Source organism: Nycticebus coucang, chromosome 5 (genome assembly GCF_027406575.1).
Source record: "Nycticebus coucang isolate mNycCou1 chromosome 5, mNycCou1.pri, whole genome shotgun sequence".
Lineage (NCBI taxonomy): Eukaryota > Metazoa > Chordata > Mammalia > Primates > Lorisidae > Nycticebus > Nycticebus coucang.
Genome location: NC_069784.1, coordinates 73,072,932 through 73,097,287, shown reverse-complemented (window position 1 = coordinate 73,097,287; position 24,356 = coordinate 73,072,932). Strand labels below are relative to the sequence as shown.

General features: G+C 37.0%; 1 protein-coding gene across 2 annotated transcripts in view; it reads left to right on the top strand.

The window, feature by feature from the left end:
* Positions 1–24,356, top strand: part of MMS22L (MMS22 like, DNA repair protein) — a 152,354-nt gene that overhangs the window by 103,686 nt on the left and 24,312 nt on the right. For both annotated transcript variants that reach the window (XM_053591507.1, XM_053591508.1), the window contains exons 16-20: positions 54–204; positions 2,639–2,790; positions 3,570–3,712; positions 12,337–12,496; positions 18,435–18,604. In XM_053591507.1, the coding sequence (XP_053447482.1) occupies positions 54–204; positions 2,639–2,790; positions 3,570–3,712; positions 12,337–12,496; positions 18,435–18,604 (776 nt within the window). The remainder of the gene's footprint in view (positions 1–53; positions 205–2,638; positions 2,791–3,569; positions 3,713–12,336; positions 12,497–18,434; positions 18,605–24,356) is intronic.

Below are 24,356 nucleotides of genomic sequence, written 5' to 3'. Positions count from 1 at the left end.
GGTGAGAGATTTTAACCAATTTCTTACATTGTTTCTCTCATTTTTAAATCTAGATTTCACTTTGCTGGCGATGGACATGCCAGGCACAGCTCCATCAGATCTTCAACCTCAGCCGGTTATATCAATAATCCAACTTTTTGGTTGGGATGATATCATCTGGCCCCAAGTTGTAGCAAGATATTTAAGTCATTTTCTACAAAATAGGTACGTGTTTTTATTTCAAGTATATACATCAGTGCCAAGTCCATTATAGATCAGTACCCTAGGAAGGTAAGAATTTTCACAAATGGAAATTGATCTTTACTACTTATACTTTGATGTTGGCAGGGTTTTGCAGATGTATCAGTATTTTGACATGAGTCACAGTAGGAGAGCTAACTTAAGTTTCGTGACCTGCTTTAAAAATAAAGTTTTTTTGGTTAGCCCTTTCAAAACTGTTTTTGTAGGACTGCCTTATTATTACCCTGAAATTATCTTCCTACGATACCCATTGAGAAAGAAATTATACAGATGTTATTACTGAATTTGTAAAACACTGTTATATTATTGCAGTTTTAAACTTAATAACTTTCCTTTTATAGCTAGATTTTTAAAGATTTGACTCTTGTAAGATATGAATAAGGTGCTTCACCTGAAGAATGGCTTTGTCTTTTTTTCTTTTCTTTTTTTTTTTTTTTTTTTTTTTGAAGCAGGGTCTCTGTCACCCAGGCTGGAATGCAGTGGTGTCATCATAGCTTACTACAACCCCAAACTCCTGGGTTCAAGCAATCTTTCTGCCTCAGCCTCCTGAGTGGCTGGGACTACAGACGTGTATCACCACACCTGGGTAATTTTTCTGGGTTTTTTTTAGAGGTAGTATCTCTCTATGTTGCTCAAGCTGGTCTCAAGTGACCCTCCCTCCTGGGCATCCCCGACTGCTAGGATTACAGACATGAGCCACCACTCCCAGCCAACAGTGGCTTTCTTATCTGTAAGTATCTCGTGCTGCCACATTGCAGAAGAAGTCTGAGAAACCTCAATACAAAAAATAGACAATAAATAAAGTTACAATAGAAAGAGTGTAGAGTGATTAATGAAGGAAAATAAAATAAATATATAAGCCTTAGAGGTCCATGTAGTTCATATCCAAGCTATCAGTTAGTGGAAATGAAGAGAAATGTAGTTGGTGGGTAATTTATTTCCTAAGGAGATTCATTAAGCAGTCACTAGTCTTACATTTTCTCACTTGGCTTTTAGTTGTAAAGTAAGGAACTGTTTTCTAGAATCCTTTCTAGCTTAATAGTTCTATAATAATAATGAATGTTTCATATTATTTAATAAACACTTGCTAAAAATATTTGAAATAAAATTTTCCTCTTAAAAATAATATTCTGGGTGGCTCCTGTGGCTCAAAGGGGTAGGGCACCAGTCCCATATGCCAGAGGTGTCAGGTTCAAACCCTCCCCTTCCCCCCCAAAAAAAAAACTGCAAAAGAAAATAATAAATATAATATTCTTAGTGTATTGGCTGGATATGGTGGTTAATGCTATAATCCTACTACTCTGGGAGGCTGAAGCAGGAGGATCACTTGAGCTCAGGAGTTTGAGATCAGCCTAAATAAGAGGGAGACCCCCATCTCTACTAAAACGAGAAAAATTCGCCAGGCATTGTTTCTGGTGCCTGTAGTCCCAGTTACTTGGGAGGCTGAGGCAGGAGGATTGCTTGAACCTAGGAGTTTGAGGTTGCTGTGAGCTAAGCTGACACCAAAGGTCTCTAGCCTGGGCAGCAGAGTGAAATTCTGTGTCAATAAATAAATAATAATGTTGTTAGTGTATTATTAATAGTTGAAGAAACTGAAAAACAAAAGTGTTTAATAGCTTTGGCAAAGTTATATATGTAATAAACGATCAGTCTATGTTATTAAATATTATGTGTTCTTTTATGACAAGTTATATTTAAAGTATTTCAGAACAGCATTTTTAAAATTGTGATTTATTTGCATTTTTAAATTTTATGATGTTCCATTAACACTTTATATTTAGGTTAAGACCACCCCATAGAAAGAAATTTTTATTAATTTTTTAATAAATTTAAATTTATTAAATTGTTAGTAAATTTAAATAAATAATAATGACTGACTATGGCAGAGGAGAACAGGAAAGGATGGGACAGGAATGGGAATGCCAGCAGACAGAGAAATACACTCTGTCTTCAGCTTTTCTGTACCTATCATTCCCACTGCTCTGTTTACTTATCACTGACGACCATTTTTTATTCTACTTGCTGCTTCCTTCATTATTATCTTCCCTTTCTACCTCCTTTCTCATTTTAACCATATTTTTTCTTATTCTGTTTCTGTAGGTAAGAAATGGGATAAGCCTTAGTATAAGTCTACACTTAACGCCATCAGAGGAAAAGGAAAGTTGAAAATTAGAACAAATGAAAACAAGAGTGTTTAACATACCTTTTGGGGTATATCTGTAGTGCTCATTTTCAGGAATCATGTCTACATTAGTATATTCATCAGAAAAATAAGTGAGACCAAGGAGTTGGGGGAATGTTAGAATGATTTTCTTTATATCTTCATCTTTATACTCAAGAAACGTATTGTCATTGGTGGTTTGGGTTCTTTAAAAGATTTTTGTCAACTGTTTTTCAGCACATTATGTGAAACAGTTTCCAATTCCGGCTATGTATCTTTTCAAGCCTTAACCATAAGATCTTGGATCCGTTGTGTTTTGCAAATGTACATAAAAAACTTCTCTGGGCCTGATGATTTGTTCATTGAAAAGAATCTTGAGCAGGTAGTTGGTAAGTGTTGTAGGCTTTCTTGGAGAGATGGTGATAGCTATGTTTATATGATTTGTTATGTAAACTAATAAAAGATGTACAAAATGGATTTATCATTAGGAATGAATATAAGCAGAAACTTTACTTTACAGCCTATTTTTTAAAAATATTTTTCTGTTACTGTATATGACATATTTCTCTGCTATAGAGATAAAAGAATTTGTTTCCTCGAAACCCAAGAACAAAAACTTGCTTCTCAGGTGACAAGCTATTTTTTGTTATTATGAAGAAAGTGATCACCAAAAAAGTGGAAATCCGAAGTAAATAACCAGATATGACACTGTGAATACCCTACAAAGAAAAATATCCAATTATGAACGATTCTCTTCTATTTTATGTTAGATATTTTGCCTTTCTTATGATTTACTATTAATCATTGTGTAATACAGGTGCTTTTTTCTAATATCCCATACAGTTCTGGTGTCTGTAGGGCATACTATTTCCTACAGCTATTGTTTATGGCCACTTGGTAATTTCATGAAGTCTGGTCTGAAAAAATGTTCCCAATTTATTTGGATATTTTATTCATTGGGCTTTACTTGAATAACTTTTTGGAGTAGGATGTGAGAGAAGTGAGAGAAACTTAATTCAAGTCTTCAGTTTTGTGGAAATTTCATTTTACAAGAAAGTATATCATAAATGAATAGTATATAATTTTCCCTTCTCTGGTGTATAATTTTATATTTTATTATATGAGTTTGTGTAACAAATATAAATGCTACATTATTTTATTTTAACAGAAAAACAATACATGAAACAGTTGACTGAACTGACAAAGTTACTATTTAAACTATCAGAAGTAAAGAGTATTTTCTCAAAGGCTCACTCTGAATATTTACCCATACCAGAAGACCCTAAAAAAGCACTTATTCTCTTCCTTGAGGTAATTTTTATTTATTAGTATAATTGTCCAGATAAATTATTATTTTTCAGAAAAATCTGAAATATTCTTAAAGTTTTTCTATAAAATGAATTTTTATTAATTGAATTATACTGTTGGTTACCTGCTGTTATAAACTTGTGGAGGAAGAAAAATATGATTTAAGGAACAGAAAATTTTATATTTAATTAAGGACAACAGAAAAATTACATTTAATAAGAATAATAAAAACTAGGGAATACTATGTAAAAGCTTTAATCCAAGGCTAACTTAGATTGTACGAATATCTTATCACTGAAATTACTGGACACAACATTCTTCAGAAACTGGAGTACTAAATTTTCTTGTAAAGGGTCCATCGTTGTTCCAGCTTAACATGTACCACTCGGTAGCAAACAGTGTAAGCATAAGCACCATCTACTTTATATAATAGTATGGTTGGGGCATTAAACTCCATTTATTTTGTTTTGTCTCCAAAATAAATGGTCTCATTCAAAATTTCATTTTTAATTATTAATTTCATAGGAATCTATGAACAAACTTAAGTGAGGTTGTTCTTGTGTTTGGATTAGTGTAAGCTATTCACAGTAAAATTTGGTTTAGTTTTCTATAGAGTGGTTGGAATCAGCTACAGTGGAATTATAACCAAAAACAACCTCTCTATCAATACTAATTCTTCCATTGATTTCCATTAAGTTAAAGTACAATAGTATGACAATTTGAGATGTCATATAATTCCCCAAAATATTTAGTAATAGTAAATGCAGATAGAAAGTACACATTTCTGTTGAGTCCTTTATTTTATAGTGATTGGAAAGATGGAGATTTTACATCTTTTGTGTTTACCTGGATGGAGCTGAAACACACTTTTCCCCCCCCCCCCAGTTTTTTTGGCCGGGGCTGGGTTTGAACCTGCCACCTCTGACACATCAGGCCGGCACCCTACTCCGTTGAGCCATAGGCACCACCCTGAAACATTCTTTTTTGTAAAGTATCATAAGAATGGAAACAGAAGTACAAATGCAGTCAATACTAATATGAAACCGGTATATAAACAACTTCAGGCACACAGGAAAGAAAAACACAAGTATATTCTAGCCAGTCAGGTGGGGGTGGTGGTGGGAGTGATTGGCAGGATCGCACCTGAAACTGGCTGAAACACCTGTGGAATGCTAGGAACCATATTGGACCAGAAAGAGAAATAGAAATCAGGCTCTCCATTGATAGTTTTCAGACCCAAAATAATTTAATTTGACCCAAAATAATTGTTCTTTTATCACTGAGTAAATGATAATTTTTTGGCTGAATGCTTGATGATATTATGCTAGGATTTCTTAGAGGGTTGAAAAACCTTAATTCTTGATCTCAGAACTTTTACTTACCTTAGAATGAAAGACATATACAAAGGCTAAAACATATACAAGGCTTAATTCTTAGAACTTTTACTTATCTGAGAATGTAAGACATATACAAAGGCTAAAGCATATGAGACAGAACACAAAGCATTATATGCTAAATTGGTTGATAGTTCAATCAGTAAGTAATTCAGAGCATCTTGGTATAAAAAGGAAGCATGGATTTTACCCTATGAAGAATATGAAGGCTTTGTAAGTTTTTAAGTAGGTATGATTTGATCAAATGACTTTTTATCAAAGTAGCAATAGTGCAGATATTAAAGGTACAAAGAATTGTTAGCCAGAAATTTGTGAGGTTTTAAAGGAATTGAAGATTGATTGGCTATGGGATTTCTGAATGGATATGAAATAAATATTATGTTTAGAAGAGTGATGATACCTCTACCCAGAAGAAAAAAAAATCATTTTACCACAAGGACATTTGCACTAGAATGTTTATTGCAGCTCAGTTCACAATGCCAAGATGTGGAAGCAGCCCAAGTGCCCATCAGCCTGTGAATGGATTAACAAACCGTGGTACATGTATATCATGGAGTCCTATCCAGCCATAAGAAAAGGTAGAGACTTTATATCTTTTGTGTTTAGATGGAGTTGAAACACATTCTTTTTAAGTAAAGTATCGGAAACAAAAGTATCAAATGTAGTCAATACTAACCTGAAACCAGTATATAAACAACTTCACACCCACAGGAGACAAAAACACAAGTATAGTTGAGCAAAGGGGACTCGAGAGGAGGGGGGAGAGTGATTGGCAGGTTTTCACCTAATGTGCCGGTGTTCAGCAACCCCCTGGGTCAAGGGCTCAACTGCAACTTGAACTTTACCTTAGAAATGAAAACAATGTAACCTAAACATTTGTACCCTCATAGTAATCTGAAATTAAAAAAAAAAAGTGATAATACATTCAGGGGGAGATAGGAGCATCATGGTTTAGGGTAGGGCAGGAATAGGTAAAAAGGTCAGTTTTAAACTTGAATTTGTGTTGGGAGTCCCATATAGTTGTACTCATAGTCATGAGTTAATGCAGAGAAAGGATACAAAACATAGTTAGGAAAGGAAAAAGGTACAGGGAGTGAAGTGTAGAGAAACCAAGCACAACTTTCAAGAGTCTTTTCCCATTGAAGTTAAGCAGGATGTGCTTCATTCCTCCTGCAGGAAATTATGACAAGATGTGAAATATTGTCTACCAGAAAAGCTCATTGGCTACTCAGTGCTCGTGTTTTTTATTGGAGACTGATCATGTATTTCCTCTTTTCTTAACACTTAAAAAATTCCACACTTCAGGAGGAAAGAAAGTATTCAGCATAAACCATAATGTTTGAACAGACAGTTTGGGTACAGTGAACCATTTTTGTCAAGGAATAGTAGGAAGCCTCCCAAAGTCTAAAACTCCAAATACTAGCAAAGGGCCAACCTTATTTATACACAGTATGTTTTAAGGGTAGCAGTGTTGAGTCTCATCACCACACAGAAATGGTAGAATAACATGAAAGAAATTATAGTAAAGGTACTAAAAAATACACTTTTTAGTCTAAGAAGATTAAGCTAAACATAGAGAAATATCAAGATGTCTAGGGCACTGATGTTCAAGAATGTGGCTCGGGCGGCGCCTGTGGCTCAAGGAGTAGGGTGCCGGTCCCATATGTCGGAGGTGGCAGGTTCAAACCTAGCCCGGGCCAAAAACCAAAAAAAAAAAAAAAAAAAAGAATGTGGCTCATGGACTCCTGGGGGTTACTGATACCTCCATCTCAAAAGTATCTTGACGTTTATAGAAACAGTGCAAAAGCTTTTGTATGAATCAACACTGGCCTGAGATTATAGTAGTAGCCGTGATAATTTACATTTCTATGAACTCAGAGAAAAAAAATCCAGTTTTACCAAAGAATATCCTTAATGAAGCAGTAAAATTATTAATTTTATTAAATTTTGACCCTAGAATACATGTCATTTCAATATTTTATGAATGATGACCATGTAAAGCACACGTAAAGCACTTTTGCTGCATAAGGAAGCAATGTGGTTGTCTGAATGAAAAGCACTTCAGGGGGCGGTGCCTGTGGCTCAGAGGGGAGGGGTTCCGGCCCCATATGCCAGAGATGGTGGGTTCAAACCCAGCCCCGGCCAGAAACTGCAAAAAAAAGAGAAGAAAGAAAAGTACTTGAGGGATTATTTGAGTTGTAAGCTGAACTGACTGCTTTTATCTTGAAAGTACAACTGATAAAGTTTAGTTATTCAGACTTGGTTATTTGGCAGACATTTTCTTAAAAATGTATGAAGTGAGCCTGTCACTTCAAAGAAAACAACTGATAGTATTTGTTATTAAAAATATGATTCAGGAGAGTGGTAGGGCACAGGGCAGAGCCCTCAGTCGCTCTGGGCTAGACCTGGCTGGTGTCTGTCTGTGGTGCCGTGGCTCTCTTCACTCTTCTAACCCTTCTCATGCAAGCTGTGAGTGGGGCTGAGACGGAGGCCATGCGTCCAGGCCCATCCTCGGTGCCTACACCAACCAGTATTGTATAATTAAGTCCTATAACATGAACCCTATCCAGTATTGGGAATACCAGACGATGCCACAGCCTCTGAACATAGGAATGCAGTATGGATTGGTTCCTGTATCAGTACTGTTTATCATTTTTGTCATTATTTTTAGCCACATTGAAGATCCATCAAGTTTTCTGTGGTCTAGAGTTAAAACTAGGGTTCTGGGGTTAGACAAAAAGAATCTGACTATGCAGAATCAATAGAATTTATTTTGTGCCAACATGGAAAAATTGGACCACCTAAACTGGATATCAGAAAGAAGGAAAACCAAATTATTATTGACATATTTCACCCTTTAATTGTAAATGGAGAAGAACAGGGAGCCACGTATGATGATGGAAATACCCTGTTACACCTTTATGTACAATGTATACATGATAGTGAATGCAAGTGAGATACTAGAAGAATACTCATACAGACGGGAGATGATTGTGGTGAAACTCGTGCCAGTTAAGTACCGGCGTCCTCAGTGAATCCTCAGTACTGTGTTTCAGCAGAAGGAGCCTCAGACACGTGGGGTGTTAAAACTGAACGGTCAGAAGAAGTTTCTATTAACATTTTCAGTAACAACATAAGAGATTCTGTTTAGATTTCAGGTTTTGCTGCTGTTCTACTCTTCGTAGTACTTAGCCTGGTAGTTTTCTGTTATATTAAGAAGATTAATCAATTTAGAAAAAAAAAGTATAGTGTTACCCAAGTCCTTGCTTTCTGTGGTAAGAAATGTTACTTAGACAAAACCTGAATCAAGTGTATTGCTCATGACATTGTACCAGCCAGTTAAAGAAAAGGCGATGATCTGTGAAGAGCCCTTGTCCCAGGATGCAGACATGCACCCCGAGGACGGTGCAGAAGCCTACAGAGAAAACTTCCTAGTGAAACAGCATTGTGGCTTCTGAAGAAAGTGTTTCTGACGTGGCCCCTAGCAGCCTCCTGACTCCCCTAAAGGGAGAGAATTTTTTACCTTTAAGCAGTGACCATGTGAACCCCTGCAGTGTCTGTCGCTTTGAACTCTTATCACTCCAGAAATAATGGTCTGATAATGGCCATGTGGGGTCAGAGGGCTTATTATCTGACTTGGAATCTCTCCTCCACACAGCCCCCAAATAAACTGAAATACAGACAGAAGGACAAGAGTCTGCAACATTCAGAAACACCCGCAACTCTTTTTTTTTTTTTGCAGTTTTTGGCCGGGGCTGGGTTTGAACCTGCCACTTCCAGCATATGGGACCAGAACCCTACTCCTTTGAGCCACAGGTGCCGCCCCTCCGCCCCTCTAACTCTTTTGCTTATGATAAGCCACATGTGCTAGTGGAGCTGCTTGTGGGTGGGGGAAAGAATCCTTGATTGGTTATAGACTTGCAGCAGATTCAAAAAAATCTTCCTGAGATCAACAACTTCAAAGGATCTGATGTTCCTGGGCACTTTTTCTGCTTTGATTTTACAAAAAGATCATGATCTCTTAAATGTACCTTAGTTGATAATAACCAAATGGAGTGTCTCAGTTTAGATAAATGTGAAAAGAGGTACTGTCACATTTGGTCTGAAAATTACAAAGACTTTTTAAAAAAACCAAACCAGAAAAACCACGGCAGCTTATGAGCCTTTCTGCATGGACGGGTTAGCTATAACTATAAACGCTCCAGTATCCCTGCTTTCTCTGAGAACAGGTGATGCTCCTAGGTCCTTTCTGGCTCCTTCAAGAGCTATAACGGATTTTTTTTTTCTGTTCCTCAGTATGGTATTTGTTTGGATAAGCTTATATACATAGTATTTTTAAATTCCAAAAGTTTTTCAAAATTGGATTTAAAATCTAGAGCATGTATATATTATTGAAACACTACATTTAGAGTTTTTTAAAATATTTTTAAAATTATATATATATATAGAGAGAGAATTCAGACTTTCAAGAAAATCAGAATTTTGGAAACCTCGTATTTGCCATTGTGAGCTTTATTTTTTATTTATTTGTTGAGACAGAATCTCACTCAGTCCTCCTAGAGTAAAGTGACGGACATCATAGCTCACAGCAACTTCAAACTCTTGGGCTCAAGCAATTCTCTTGCCTCAGCCTCCCAAGTAGCTGGGACTATAGGCACCTGCCACAGTGCCCGATTATTTTTTTTTATTTATTTATTTATTTTGTAGAGACAGAGTCTCGCTTTATGGCCCTTGGTAGAGTGCCGTGGCCTCACACAGCTCACAGCAACCTCCAACTCCTGGGCTTAAGCGATTCTCTTGCCTCAGCCTCCCGAGTAGCTGGGACTACAGGCGCCCACCACAACGCCCGGCTATTTTTTGGTTGCAGTTTGGCAGGGGCGGGTTTGAACCCGCCACCCTCGGTATATGGGGCTGGCGTCCTACCGACTGAGCCACAGGCGCCGCCCCCGATTATTTTTTTGTAGAGACAGGGTCTCGCTGTTGCTCAGGCTGGTCTGGAACTCTTCAACTCAAGCAGTCCACCTGCCTCAGCCTCCCAGAGTACTAGTATTACAGGTGTGAGCCACTGCGCCTGGCCCCATCATGAGCGTTAGAGCTTCCTAATTCTTTTTTTTTTTTTTTTTTGAGCTTCCTAATTCTTAAAGACTTTTCTAATGAAAATGGTAGTGGTATTAACAACTGTGATTTTTTTCCGATATGGATAATGAAATGTGTCAATATTGAGAAGCTGACTAACTTGACCAACATTTTCCAAATGACCAATAGAGAGTTTTTTTAAAGCATTCATATGTGTTAAAGATTCATTCAAAGTACAAGACAGACCAAATGGCTCCTGATGCAGCAGGCTCCACAATATACAGACATGGTTTCGAATTCTGTGGCTCATTAGATTCTGTGATTTAGTTACAACTATCCTTTATGAAACACTGCTTGTTAAATTTTAGTAAAGAGGAATTTCCATAATTATCTGAAAACGTCTTTCAAAATACTTTTTTCTCTTCTAGCTACATATATTTATAAGGCTGGATTTTCTTCAACTGTAGCCTCTCATAAGTTATATGCAGAAGAAGATATGAGAAATTAGCTATCTTTTATTAATATAGGGATAAAAGAGATTTGTAAAAATGTTAAACAGTTTGTGCACTAAGTCTTTTGTTTTGGAAAATCTTTCACTAAAATATGTTATTTATATTAATATATAATCATTTTCAGTGAATTATAAATTTATAATTTTCTAATGTAAATATCAACAGATAAAAGTCAAATAATGAAAAACTCTTCAAGAGCCTTTATCTTTAAATGTGTAAAAGGGAACTAAGACAAAATCTGAGAACCTCTGATTGAGGGCCAGAAATGTAGAAAACAGAGGGCAGAGAGCTAAAGAGAAAAGAAATGGATGGACCCGGTAAATCTCTTGTTGTCAGTCTCCCCGTGTCTTGTTCACTCAGCTTCACTGAGTTCCTTATCTTTTTTTCCGTTTCTCATTTTATTATCAACTTGGTCACCTTTTAATGTCACCATGAATAATTTAAGCCCTCATTTTAAAACTTCTCCAGTAGTCTCTCAGTCACAGAAGCAGTCTTCACTTCTGCCCCCCACCGCATGTGTCCCTTCCATGACTAACCCTGAGTCGTGGACTCACTTAGAGCATCTGAAACTTTTGACTACCACAGCCTGTCCCTCCAGCTCATCAGTTACTGCATTTTGACCTTTCATTCCCTTTTATTCAAGTATGACATCCTCTTAAGACCTCATTTGCTTGTCCTCAATTAAAGCCCTTTGGTCCTCACTGGAGCTATTCCTAGCAACACCTTTACAATCATGGGTCTTTTGTCTTTCATACTACAGACCTCAACCTTGGCTCAACGTAACTATCTGCTTTCTGTCCTTCGTTTTCTCTGCTGAGTACTTTAGAAGAAAAGTCACATACCGTTTGTATTGGTGTCATTCATGGTCCACTCTGAGTCTTGGAAATCCAGTTTAAGTTCTCAAAACTGGTTTGAAAACTTAACTCCTTTCCTCAAATTTTGTAACCCATCTTTAGCCAGTTGTCTTTTGATTCTTTTGTGGCTTTTCACCTTTGACTTATCCTTACCCTCCTTCAGTTTATTCTCCCATTTATTTCTCCACCTTGTCCACCTCACTGTTCTTCTCTTACCACCCCACCACACAATTCTCTCCACCACCTCTTCGTTTTGCCTTCTCTGCCCCATTCTGTTATTATTTTCCTGAGCATCAGATGTGTTATAAAGCAAATTCTGGGGAGATAAATGATCCATATCATAAACCTGAATGTTATAGAGGCTTTACTTGTGAGAATTTCATGTAACTTATAGGTCTTCCTTGTAGGAATTTGGGTATTTTGAATTCTTGTCATTTAATGAGGAAACGGTGAGTCAGCATGTTTGGAGGGCTTTATGTGATTTGGTTACTAGCCACTTGTACATCAGTTTTTTGTTTCTTTTCACTAATACTTTCCTGAGTCAGACCTTCTGTGAATAATTATTGGCAAATTGAATTTTTTTATACCTTTAAACTTCATTTTAATTATTAAAAATAAGATAATTCTTTTCACTTAGATTTTAATTGCTATGGAGCTTTCTTGGAAAATTTAGAAAGAATGAAGGCTTAAATAAACACATAGAGGGCTAAAGAAAGAGAAAATTTTGTCTTTTGTTACATCTTTGTTGTATAAAACTTAGAAAGTTAAAAAATGTTTCCCTTTATTTATAGGCTGTTGGTGTAACTTACAGCAATCTCCAGACACTTTCTGATAAATCTGCCATGGTCACAAAATCCTTAGAATACCTTGGTGAAATATTAAAATATATAAAACCTTACTTGGGAAAAAAAATTTCCAGTGCAGGGCTGCAGCTGACTTACGGAGTGATGGGTATGTATTCCTGACATTATTTTGCTAGTTAACATTTCCTTAGGTTGAGCCTATAGAGTCATGATTGATAGGAATATACCGGCCAAATCACTGCTCCTTACATAGTCACATGAATAATAGTCATAGTCATAATAATAATAATAATAATTTAAACTAGATTAAAATAATCCTTGTTGGCCTTCCTGTACCTCTTTAGTACTTTTGTTGGGATTAAGATTACGATTAATACAGGAACTATGCCAACACCAATTGCTCTCAGTAGTCTATTATGAGTCATATTGTGAACACCCAAACATAAAATGTACCTTTTTTAAAATGCTTATTTGTACTTTGTTAGTATTTTAAAAGATCAGAAAACTATCACTTTATTTTTATGGCCTGCTCTGTATGACGTTGGTTAGGAGAGTATTTAATACAGTACTAAAGATATTTATGCTTCAAATCTTCTTTCTCAAAATATTCTGTTTTTTCACCGGCACAGTGGCTTATGCCTGTAATCCTAGCACTCTGGGAGACAGAGGCCGGTGGATTGCCTGAGCTCACAGGTTCAAGACCCCCGTCTCTAAAAATAGCTGGGCGTTGTGGCCAATCACACTACAGTCACCTGTAGTCCCAGCTACTCAGGAGGCTGAGGCCAGAGAATCGCTTGAGCCCAGGACTTTGGAGTTGCTGTGAACCATGACCCCACGGCACTCTAGCGAGGGCAAGAAAATAAAACTCTTGTCTCAAAAAAAAAAAAAAAAAATTCTATTTTTTTCAAAAATATTTTTCTGTGCCTACTCTGTAACAATGGACTTTATGCTTCTTTAGAAAATCAGTAATTTTGGCGACACCCATAGCTCAGTGAGCAGGGTGCTGGCCACATACACCAAGGGTGACAGGTTTGAACCTGGCCCATGATGGCTACAATAACAATGACAACTCCAAAAACAACAAAAAAATAGCCAGGCATTGTGGCAGCCACCTATAGTCCCAGCTACTTGGGAGGCTGAGGCAAGAGAATTGCTTAAGCCCAAGAGTTTGAGGTTGGTGTGAGCTGTGATGCCAGGGCACTCTACCTAGAGTGACAGCTTGAGACTCTGTCTCAATTTAAAAAAAAAAGGAAAATCAATAATTTGAAAATCTTTCTTCACTAAAACCATGATGCTAATCAAACATAAGAACTGGATAAAAGTAAATGAGAAAAAATTCCTTAGAGATTTTTAACGTAGAATTTGGGATTTGGGCAATTTTTATTTCTCTGTGGCCAAACATTATATATTGTGAACATATGAATAAACCTGATTTGGGCTGTCTGAAAATGTTTTATCTTTGTCGTGAAAGGTTAAAGAGAATGTGAAAATGTGTAAATATGAATGATGTAAATTGTAGTGAAAATGGTAAGAATTCAAACATCTTAATTATAGAGGAAATAAGAGAATTTATTATAAATTTGACATAGTAAAATGTAGATTAGTAAATTTTTAAAATTTAGGCTTATAATTTATTAGTCTTTAAAAATTTTTTTCTGATGTTTCAAGATTTAGATTTTGCCAGCCTAAATGTATGATTTCAGGGTATGTATTTTACGAAATATGTGGGTAGCCTTATCAGGAACTACAAAATGGTATTTGGATTAGTGATGTGTAGACCTGCAACAGAATTCTAATATTTATGAAGAATTGAGGCCGTTCTTTGTTATGCTGCCTTGTTAATTTTTGACTTAGTTGTAGATAGATCTGTATTTTTTCCTTTTGTCTATGTCTTAAAGATTGAGAGTAGAGTGTAAGTGTTGCCCATTTATTTGTTAGAAATTAGGACAGGTAACTTATATATTCTTAGTGTTAAAGGTTTAAAACCAAATAGAGAAAGAAATATAAGAGAATTTGAACTTGCTTTGAAGTGCATGGGATTGAGTTGTTGTAATCACTAGAGGGTTATTTCATCCCTGAAACTTTGTGCTTTACTTACTAGTCCTAACTGGAAAACGCCCTTCTATTCACTTACCAGGCTGCAGGCCTGCTAGCAGAAGTCACGAAGCTGTCCATAAAATCACACTTCCTATTAAGGAAGCATCTGGGATCCTAGCTACAATTCTAGAAAAGACAGGGTTTTATTCTGATCTTAATATTCTCAACTTCACGCCTCTGTGTTGTTGTTTTTTTCCCTCATTCTTCATAATTCATAATTTTCTGTTCTCATGCCTTTTCTTTTGGTCATCCCGTCTCTTTGGTTATTCTTCTCTTTTGTCTTTGCAATTCAAATTCTACCCATTACTCTTGGATGGCCAGTGCAAATTTACCCTGCTTTCTCACACTCTCAGGTAGATTTGATCTCTTTGCACTTCATCTGTCATGATTGATATTTTTAATGCCTTGCTATTTGTGTATTTAACACGCCCTATTAAATTTCAGCTTATCAAGGGTAGTGGCCATATCTTTAGAATTTTTTGTTCTCATTCTTATGTTGTACCTTGAATAAAAAAGAATATTTATAGAGTATGAATCAGGTCATGAATTGGGAACTGGGGACCCATCAGCTAAAGAGGTTTTTCAAGGTGGGAGATAGTATATACTACATAAATATTTCTGGAATTTAGTAATTTTATAAACCTATCAATAATACATAATATTTTTTTAATGTTCTTAAATGAGCAAAATTACTTTGGCACTATAAGGATTTTTAAATGTATATTGTGGTCATCTGAATGATTTATGCATGAAGTAGAAAAATCAGTAAATACACAAGAAATTTTATAGTGGTTATTTTTGGATGGGAAGGATTATCATATGAGTATCTTTATGTTTCTACATTTTCAGTTTCATCAGTAAATAAGTGTTTATAGCGGGGGGGATCAGGTGTTTTACAAAGCTAGTATATGTATTAAACCTTTCTCAACATTTGTAGCCTATGACTTTTTTTTCTCTTTATCTTTCCTTTTTGCATTTCTTATATCCCTCCACACACACATGTCTACACAAATACCCTTTGCTGCAACTTAGAAAAGTAGGGGTCTGATAGAGCAGTAAAACAAATATATTACTTCTGCCTTGGATGAACTTAGAAAGCTTAAGGTCTTTAGCAAAGGATTTTAACCATTGAGGAAGATGAAAACGGTAGTGTCCCCCACTCCTTTTTTTTTTTTTTTTTTTTTTTTTTTTTTGAGACAGAGCCTCAAGCTGTCACCCCGCGTAGAGAGTGCCATGGCATCACAGCAGCTCACAGTGACCTCCAACTCCTAGGCTTAAGCGATTCTCCTGCCTGAGACTCCCAAGTAAGCTGGGACTACAGCACCTGCCACAATGCCTGGCCATCTTTTGATTGTAGTTGTCATTGTTGTTTGGATTCGAACCCGCCAGCTTTGGTGTATGTGGCTGGTGTGGTGCCTTTGCTGCTTGAGCTACAGGTGCCGAGCCGGTAGTCCCCTTTAATCCATGGGTGATAATGTTTCGTATGTACTAAATCATATGTATGTACTGGTTTTCTTCTGTCCATACATACCTATTACAAAGTTTAATTTATGAATTAGGCACAATAAGAAACTAACAACAATAACTAGTAATAGAACAGTCTACTGTAATAAAAGTTATATGTGTGTATCTCTCCCATTTCTTATTCTACCACCCCGTGGGTATCTAAAAACCGTGGAGTTTGATGAGAATATTTCAGATTGTATATGAAACCAGCACATTGTACCCCTTGATTGCACTAAAGTACACAGCTATGATTTTTTTTTTTTTTTTTTTTGTAGAGACAGTCTCACTGTACCGCCCTTGGGTAGAGTGCCATGGCGTCACAGGGCTCACAGCAACCTTTAACTCTTGGGTTTCCGCGATTCTCCTGCCTCAGCCTCCTAAGCAGCTGGGACTGCAGGCGCCTGCCACAACGCCGGCTATTTTTTTCTTTTTTTTTTCATTGCAGTTTGGCCGGGGCTGGGTTTGAACCTGCCACCCTCAGCATATGGGGCCGGCGCCCTACTCACTGAGCCACAGGCACCGCCCCACAGCTATGATTTTAACAATAAAAAAGAATAAAAACTGTGAGAAGGCTCAGCGCCTGTAGCACAGTGGTTATGGCACCAGCCACATGTACCAAGTCTGGTGGGTTTGAGCCCGGCCTGGGTCTGCTAACCAACAATGACAACTGCAACAAAAAATAGCCGGGTGTTGTGGCCGGTGCCTGTAGTCCCAGCTACTTGGGAAGCTGAGGCAAGAGAATCGCTTAAGCCCAGGAGTTGGAGGTTGCTGTGAGCTGTGATGCCAGAACACTCTACCCAGGGTGACATAGGGAGACTCTGCCTCAAGAAAATAATAAATAAAAATAAATAAATAAATAAATAAAAACCATGGGAAGCAAAACATACTGAGACTCCTGAGAGTGATATGAATCATTTGAAATGGCAGTGGTGATGGCAGTTCCTCTTACAGGTATATTAATGTTAATTAGAATGTAAGTTTTTCTTATATTACTGTCATACTGAAATTTTCTACCTGCTGAAAAAATGAGAAATAAGCCAGCATTATTTAAAATATTGCTAAGGGAACATTAGCAATATTTTGCACAATGTTTCTTTGTGATTGACTATTATACCTCCTTTTATAACAGAAGATTTATGTTGCTGTTTGTTGTTCTTAGAAATAATTGGTTGAGACATGATTGCAACAGGGACTTTGCCTAACAATTGCAATCAATATAACCTGGCTTATTGTACCCTCAATGAATCACCAACAATAAAAAAATAAAAAAAAAAGAAATAATTGGTCGAGCGTTTTTTTTTTCCACAACAATATATTCTTCCATAAACATATTTGTATTTTCCTTCAGAGCTTGAATTTTTAACTTTTTGTTCGATCGAAATGACTTTGAGTTTTATCATTTTATTTGCTATCTAAGATGGAATAAAACATAAAAGCTTATGCAGTATATATACTACTGTGCTGTTCGGACAAGTGCTTAATTCTTTTTAAATTCATTTTCAGTAAAGGAGACCTTAATAGCATTAATACATCCTAATGGAAATTACATATATGCTCTTAATTACTTCCTTAAACAAAGGGTACTCATTTATTAAGCTTAGTATCAAATGTGGCAATTAACAGAGTTCTAGCATCAAGACTTCTAGCAGTAAAGAAGTCTGTTTCTCTTCCTTCTGAATCAAAAATTTTTGTTTACATTAACTAATTAAAAGACGCAAAAAGTGAAGTTCAAGGAGGTAGAGCGATTGTTTGCCTCAAGATATTGCAGCTAATCCTACTTTTTAATTTTAACAATTAGTTATACCTACTTTTTAATTATAACAATTAGTTATATGTTGCAAACTAGATTAAGCCAGCCTGTAAAATTATAAGTAAGATAAATCAAGAAACCAAATGCAAAGTAGTATGATGAGACCCACAGAAAACTGGTATGTGCGCAAAAGCATAATGTATAATCATACAGTATTTTTGGAGGTAGATTATAAATTTGCCCCTGTACTTCCTAGCAGCCAAAGCAAAAAGGGAAATCTATGTCTGTACAGTCGCATAACGTATAAATAAAATCCACTGTCTGAGTGTATACAGGTTAAGTATCCTTTCTCTGAAATGCTTGTGGCCAGAGTGTTTTGGATTTCAGTTTTTTGTTGATTTCAGAATATTTGCATTATACTTAAGTGGTGGAGCACTCCTCATCCAAAGATCTGAAATGTGAAATGTTTTAGTATATTAAGGGCCAATTGTTCAGAAAAATGTATGTTTTTCTTGGCCCAGAACTATGAGAGAAATTTATGTCAAGTCATGCTTTTTGATTTCTAGTATATGTTTTTTCCTACTACATATTTTAATTTGGTTCTGTTTCCTTTAAATACAAATTTTTTTCATGGAATGACAAAATGTTCTGGTTAGAAAATAACCATATTAAAAAAAAATTGGAAAAAAAAATCAAGAAAATAACCATATTGCTGTTACTTCTTTTATGTTAGGAATTCTTGTTAAATCTTGGGCACAAATCTTTGCCACCTCTAAAGCCCAAAAATTACTATTCCGGATCATCGATTGTTTATTGCTACCACACACAGTGTTACAGCAAGAGAAGGAACTGCCTGCACCTATGTTGACCGCGATTCAGAAGAGTCTCCCTTTTTATCTCCAGGTATAGTATGTATGATTATTTAAAAGTTAAAAAAAAAAAATCAATTGAAATTTTGCATTGAAACATAGTTTACTAAATGCAGATTTCTCATCCATTATAATGTCAGGTGTATGTGTGGCACATCCATTAAACAAATTTTAATTTGCTTTTGTGTTTGGTTGGTACTGAAAGATAAGTGCTTCTTAATTTGATGTCCAACAAGGGAAGCTAAAGAGGAAGGAAAAATGGATTTTGATTAAGCAATAAGCAATCCCTTTCAGATGGAGTTTTTAAACAGCATTTTAAGATTCTTGAGAAGTTTTAAGTTATTTCTCTAACTTGTATTCATAATAACATTTCAAACAAACTTGAGTAATTATCAAGCTGAACGGGAAAGAGGAAGAGCAGCCACAGCACAGCACAGCCTGCCCCACGAGGGCAATGCATGGAGGGGAGTGTGGCAGCAGGAGACTCTCGAGGGTTTGTTCCATGCGGCTCTTTTAAACCAGATAGTCCATTCAATTAAGTATTCTTAAAACTGTATAAATAGTAGACTGAAAAATCTGCTGTGTTGCACATTATTCCTTTGGCAGAACTGAAGCTATGTCTTTAATTTGCTCAAGGTGCCCGGCTCCTCTTAGAATTTTCAAGAAGTACCTTTTTTTTTTTTTTGTAGAGACAGAGTCTCACTTTATGGCCCTTGGTAGAGTGCCAGGGCATCACACAGCTCACAGCAACCTCCAACTCCTGGGCTTAAGCAATTCTCTTGCCTCAGCCTCCCGAGTAGCTGAGACTACAGGCGCCCACCACAACGCCCAGCTATTTTTTGGTTGCAGTTCAGCCGCGGCCGGGTTTGAACCCACCACCCTCAGTATATGGGGCCGGCGCCTTACCCACTGAGCCACAGGCACCGCCCTTTGTTTTTTTTTTTTTAATTGTTAAATCATATCTGTGTACATTAGTGCAATCAAGGGGTACAATGTGTGGGTTTCATATACAATCTGAAATATTCTCATCAAACTGTTCAATGTAACCGTCATGGCATTTTCTTAGTTATTATATGTAGACATTTGTATTCTGCCTTTAGTAAGTTTGGCCTGTACCCATTCTAAGATGCATCTTAGGTGTGGCCCCAACCATTACCCACCCTCCACCCTAACCTCCCTCCTCCCTGCCCCTTCCTTGGCCCTTTTCTCATAGTCTTGTGCTATAGTTGGGTTACAGCCTTCATGTGAAAGCTATAGTTTAACTTCATAGTAGGGCAGAGTACATTGCATGCTTTTTCTTCCATTCCTGAGATACTTTGCTAAGAAGAATATGTTCCAGCTCCATCCATGTAAACATGAAAGAGGTAAAGTCTCCATCTTTTTAAGGCTGCATAATATTCCATGGTATACATGTACCACAATTTGCTAGTCCATTCGTGGGTGGATGGGTTCTTCCATGACTTACCAATTATGAATTGGGCTGCAATAAACATTCTGGTACAGATGTCTTTGTTATATTGTGATTTTTTGGACTTCTGGGTATAAACCTAGTAAAGGAATTATAGGATTGAATAGCAGCTCTATCTTTAGGTCTCTAAGCATTCTCCAAACATCCTTCCAGAAGGAACGTATTAGTGTGCATTCCCACCAGCAATGTAGAAGTGTGGCCTTTTTCCAGATCCACACCAACATTTCTGGTTTTGGGATTTTGTTATGTGGGCTACTCTTACTGGGGTTAGGGGGTATCTCAAAGTAGTTTTGATTTGCATTTCTCTGATGATTAAGGATGATGACCTTTTTTTCATGTGTTTGTAGATTGTGCAACTGTCTTTTTTTTTTTTTTTGTAGAGACAGAGTCTCACTGTACCGCCCTCCATAGAGTGCCGTGGCGTCACACGGCTCACAGCAACCTCTAACTCCTGGGCTTACGCGATTCTCTTGCCTCAGCCTCCCGAGCAGCTGGGACTCCAGGCGCCTGCCACAACGCCCGGCTATTTTTTTGTTGCAGTTTGTCCAGGGCTGGGTTTGAACCCGCCACCCTCAGCATATGGGGCCGGCGCCCTACTCACTGAGCCACAGGCGCAGCCCTGCGTATGTCTTCTTTAGAGAAGTTTCTCTTCGAGTCCCTTGTCCACCCTGAGATGGGATCACGTGTTCTTTTCTTCCTAATACGTTTGAGTTCTCAGTGGATTCTGGTTATTAGACCTTTCTCAGAGGTATAACCTGCAAATATTTTCTCCCATTCTGAGGGCTGTCTGCTTGCTTTACTTACTGTGTTCTTGGCTGTGCAGAAGCTTTTTAGTTTGATCAGGTCCCAGTAATGTATTTTTGATACTGGTTCAATTGCCTGGGGAGTCCTCCTCATAAAATATTCACCCAGGCCGATTCCTTAAGAGTTTTCCCTGCACTTTCTTCAAGTATTTTTATAGTTTCATATCTGAAGTTTAAATCTTTTATCCAGTGACAGTCTATCTTAGTTAATGGTGAAAGGTGTGGGTCCAGTTGCAATCTTCTACAGGTTGCCAGCCAGTTCACCCAGCACCATTTGTTAAATAGGGAAGCTTTTCCCCACTGAATGTTTTTCGTTGGCTTGTCAAAGATCAAATAACGGTTAGTAGCTGGATTCATCTCTTAGTTCTCTATTCTGTGCCAGACATCTACTTCTGTTATTGTGCCAATACCATGCTGTTTTGATCACTATCGATTTGTAGTATAGTCTCAGGTCTGGTAGCGTTATTCCTCCTGCTGTGTTTTTATTGCTGAGTAATGTTTTGGCTATTCAAGGTTTTTTCTGATTCCATATAAAACGAAGTATTATTTTTTCAAGATCTTTAAAATATGACAATGGAGCTTTAATAGGAATTGCATTAAAATTATATATTGCTTTGGATAGTATAGACATTTTAACAATGTTGATTCTTCCCAGCCATGAGCATGGTATCTTTTTCCATTTGTTAACATCTTCAGCTATTTCTTTTCTTAAAGTTTTATAGTTCTCTTTGTAGAGATCTTTCACGTCCTTTGTTAGGTATACTCCCAAATATTTCATCTTCTTTGGCACTACTGTGAATGGAATCGAGACCTTGACTTTTTTCGGCTTGGTTATTGTTGGTATATATAAAGGCTACAGATTTAAGGGTGTTGATTTTATAGCCTGAGATGTTGCTGTATTCCTTGATCACTTCTAAAAGTTTTGTAGTAGAATCCCTGGTGTTTTCCAGATATACGATCATATCATCTGCGAAGATTAAAAGTTCTATCTCTTCTGACCCTATGTGGATACCCTTGATTGCCTTTTCTTCCCTAATTGCAATGGCTAAAACTTCCATTACAGTGTTAAGGAGCAATGGAGACAATGGGCAACCTTGCCTGGTTCCTGATCTAAGTGGAAATGATTTCAGTTTAACTCCATTCAATATGATATTGGCTGTGGGTTTGCTGTAGATGGCCTCTATCAGTTTAAGAAATGTCCCTCGTATACCAATTTTCTTAAGTGTTGTGATCATGAAGGGATGCTGGATATTATCAAAAGCTTTTTCTGCATCAGTTGAAAGAATCATATGGTCCTTATTTTTTAGTTTGTTTATGTGCTGGATTACATTTATAGATTTACGTATATTGAACCAGCCTTGAGACCCTGGGATAAATCCCACTTGGTCGTGGTGTATAATTTTTTTAATGTGTTGTTGGATTCTGTTTGTTAGGATCTTAGTGAATATTTTAGCATCAATATTCATTAGTGATATTGGTGTATAATTTTCTTTTCTTGTTGGGTCTTTCCCTGGTTTGGGGATCAAGGTGATGTTTGCTTCGTAGAATGTGTTGGGTAATATTCCTTCTTTTTCTATATTTTGGAAGAGGTTTAGTAATATAGGTACTAGTTCTTCTTTAAAGGTTTGGTAGAATTCTTTTTTTTTTTTTTTTTTTTTTTTTTGTGGTTTTTGGCCAGGGCTGGGTTTGAACCCACCACCTCCGGCATATGGGACCAGCGCCCTACTCCTTGAGCCACAGGCACCGCCTGAGGTTTGATAGAATTCTGACGTAAAGCCGTCTGGTCCTGGGCTTTTCTTTTTAGGGAGATTTTGTATAGTTGATGCTATTTCTGAACTTGATATAGGCCTGTTCAACATTTCCACTTTATTCTGGCTGAGTCTTGGTAGGTGGCGTACTTCCATGTATTGGCCGATTTTTTCAGATTTTCATATTTCTGAGAGTAGAGTTTCTTGTAGTATTTGTTAAGGATTTTTTGAATTTCTGAGGGGTCTGTTGTTAGTTCATTGTTACCATTTCTGATTGATGAAATTAGAGATTTTACTCTTTTATTCCTGGTTTGGTTGGCCAAAGGTTTATCTATTTTATTGATCTTTTCAAAAAACCAACTTTTGGATTTATTGATCTGTTGTATAATTCTTTGGTTTTCAATTTCATTTAATTTTTCTCTGGTTTTGTTTATTTCTTTTCTTCTGCTAGGTTTGGGGTTGGAGTGTTCTTCCTTCTTTAGTTGCTTGAGATGTCCCATTAAATTCTTAACTTCCTCTCTCTCCATTTTCTTGAGGAAGGCTTGCAGTGCTATGAATTTCCCTCTTAGGACTGCCTTTGCAGTATCCCACACTTTCTGGTAATTCGTGTCTTGATTGTTGTTTTATTCCAAAAATTTGGTGATTTCCTTCTTAATCTCGTCTATAACCCATCTGTCCTTCAGCATAAGGTTGTTTAGCTTCCATGTTTATGTGTGGATATGCAGGTTCCTGTTGTTATTGAGTTCAACTATTATTCCATGATGGTCTGAGAAAATGTAAGGAATAATTTCTATTTTTTTTAATTTGCTGAGGTTAGATTTGTGGCCTAGGATGTGGTTGATTTTAGAGTATGTTCCGTGGGCTAATGAGAAGAATGTGTATTCAGTTTTGTTGGGATGAAATGTTCTGTAGATGGCTGTTAAGTCCATATGTTGAATGGTTAAGTTTAAATCTAAAATTTCTTTGCTTAGCTTCGTTTTGGAGGATCTATCCAGCACTGCTAAACGGGTCTTAAAATCTCTGAATACTGGGTGGCGCCTGTGGCTCAGTGATTAGGGCGCCGGCCCCATATACCGAGGGTGGCGGGTTCAAACCCAGCCCCGGCTGAACTGCAACCAAAAAATAGCCGGGCATTGTGGCAGGCGCCTATGAATCCCAGCTGCTCGGGAGGCTGAGGCAGGAGAATCGCAGAAGCCCAAGAGCTAGAGGTTGCTGTGAGTCCTGTGACATCATAGCACTCTACTGAAGGCGGTAAAGTGAGACTCTGTCTCTACAAAAGAAAAATCTCCGAATACCATGGAACTGGAGGAAATCAAGTTGCTCATATCTGTTAGAGTTTCTCTTATAACTCGAGGTGGTTCTGCTTGTGTGCATAAATATTAATAATTGAAATCTCATTATATTGAGTATTACCTTTAACAAATATGAAGTGTCCATCCTTATCCTTCCTTATTTCAGTTGGTTTAAAGCCTATTGCGTCTGCAAACAGGATTGCAATGCCTGCTTTTTTCTGCTTTCCAGTTGACTGGAGTATAGATGACCATCTCTTCACCTTGAGTCTATATTTGTCTTTTAATGTAAGATGCAATTCTTGGATGCAGCAGATATCTGGCTTGAGTTTTTGTATCCAGTCAGCCAACCTGTGCCTCTTTAGAGGACAATTTAAACCATTCACATTAATTGAGAATATTGATAAGCCTTTTGAGAGTCTGGTGCACATTTTTAATCCTTTTGCGACTGTGGAAGTTGGAATTTGGTCAGAATTTT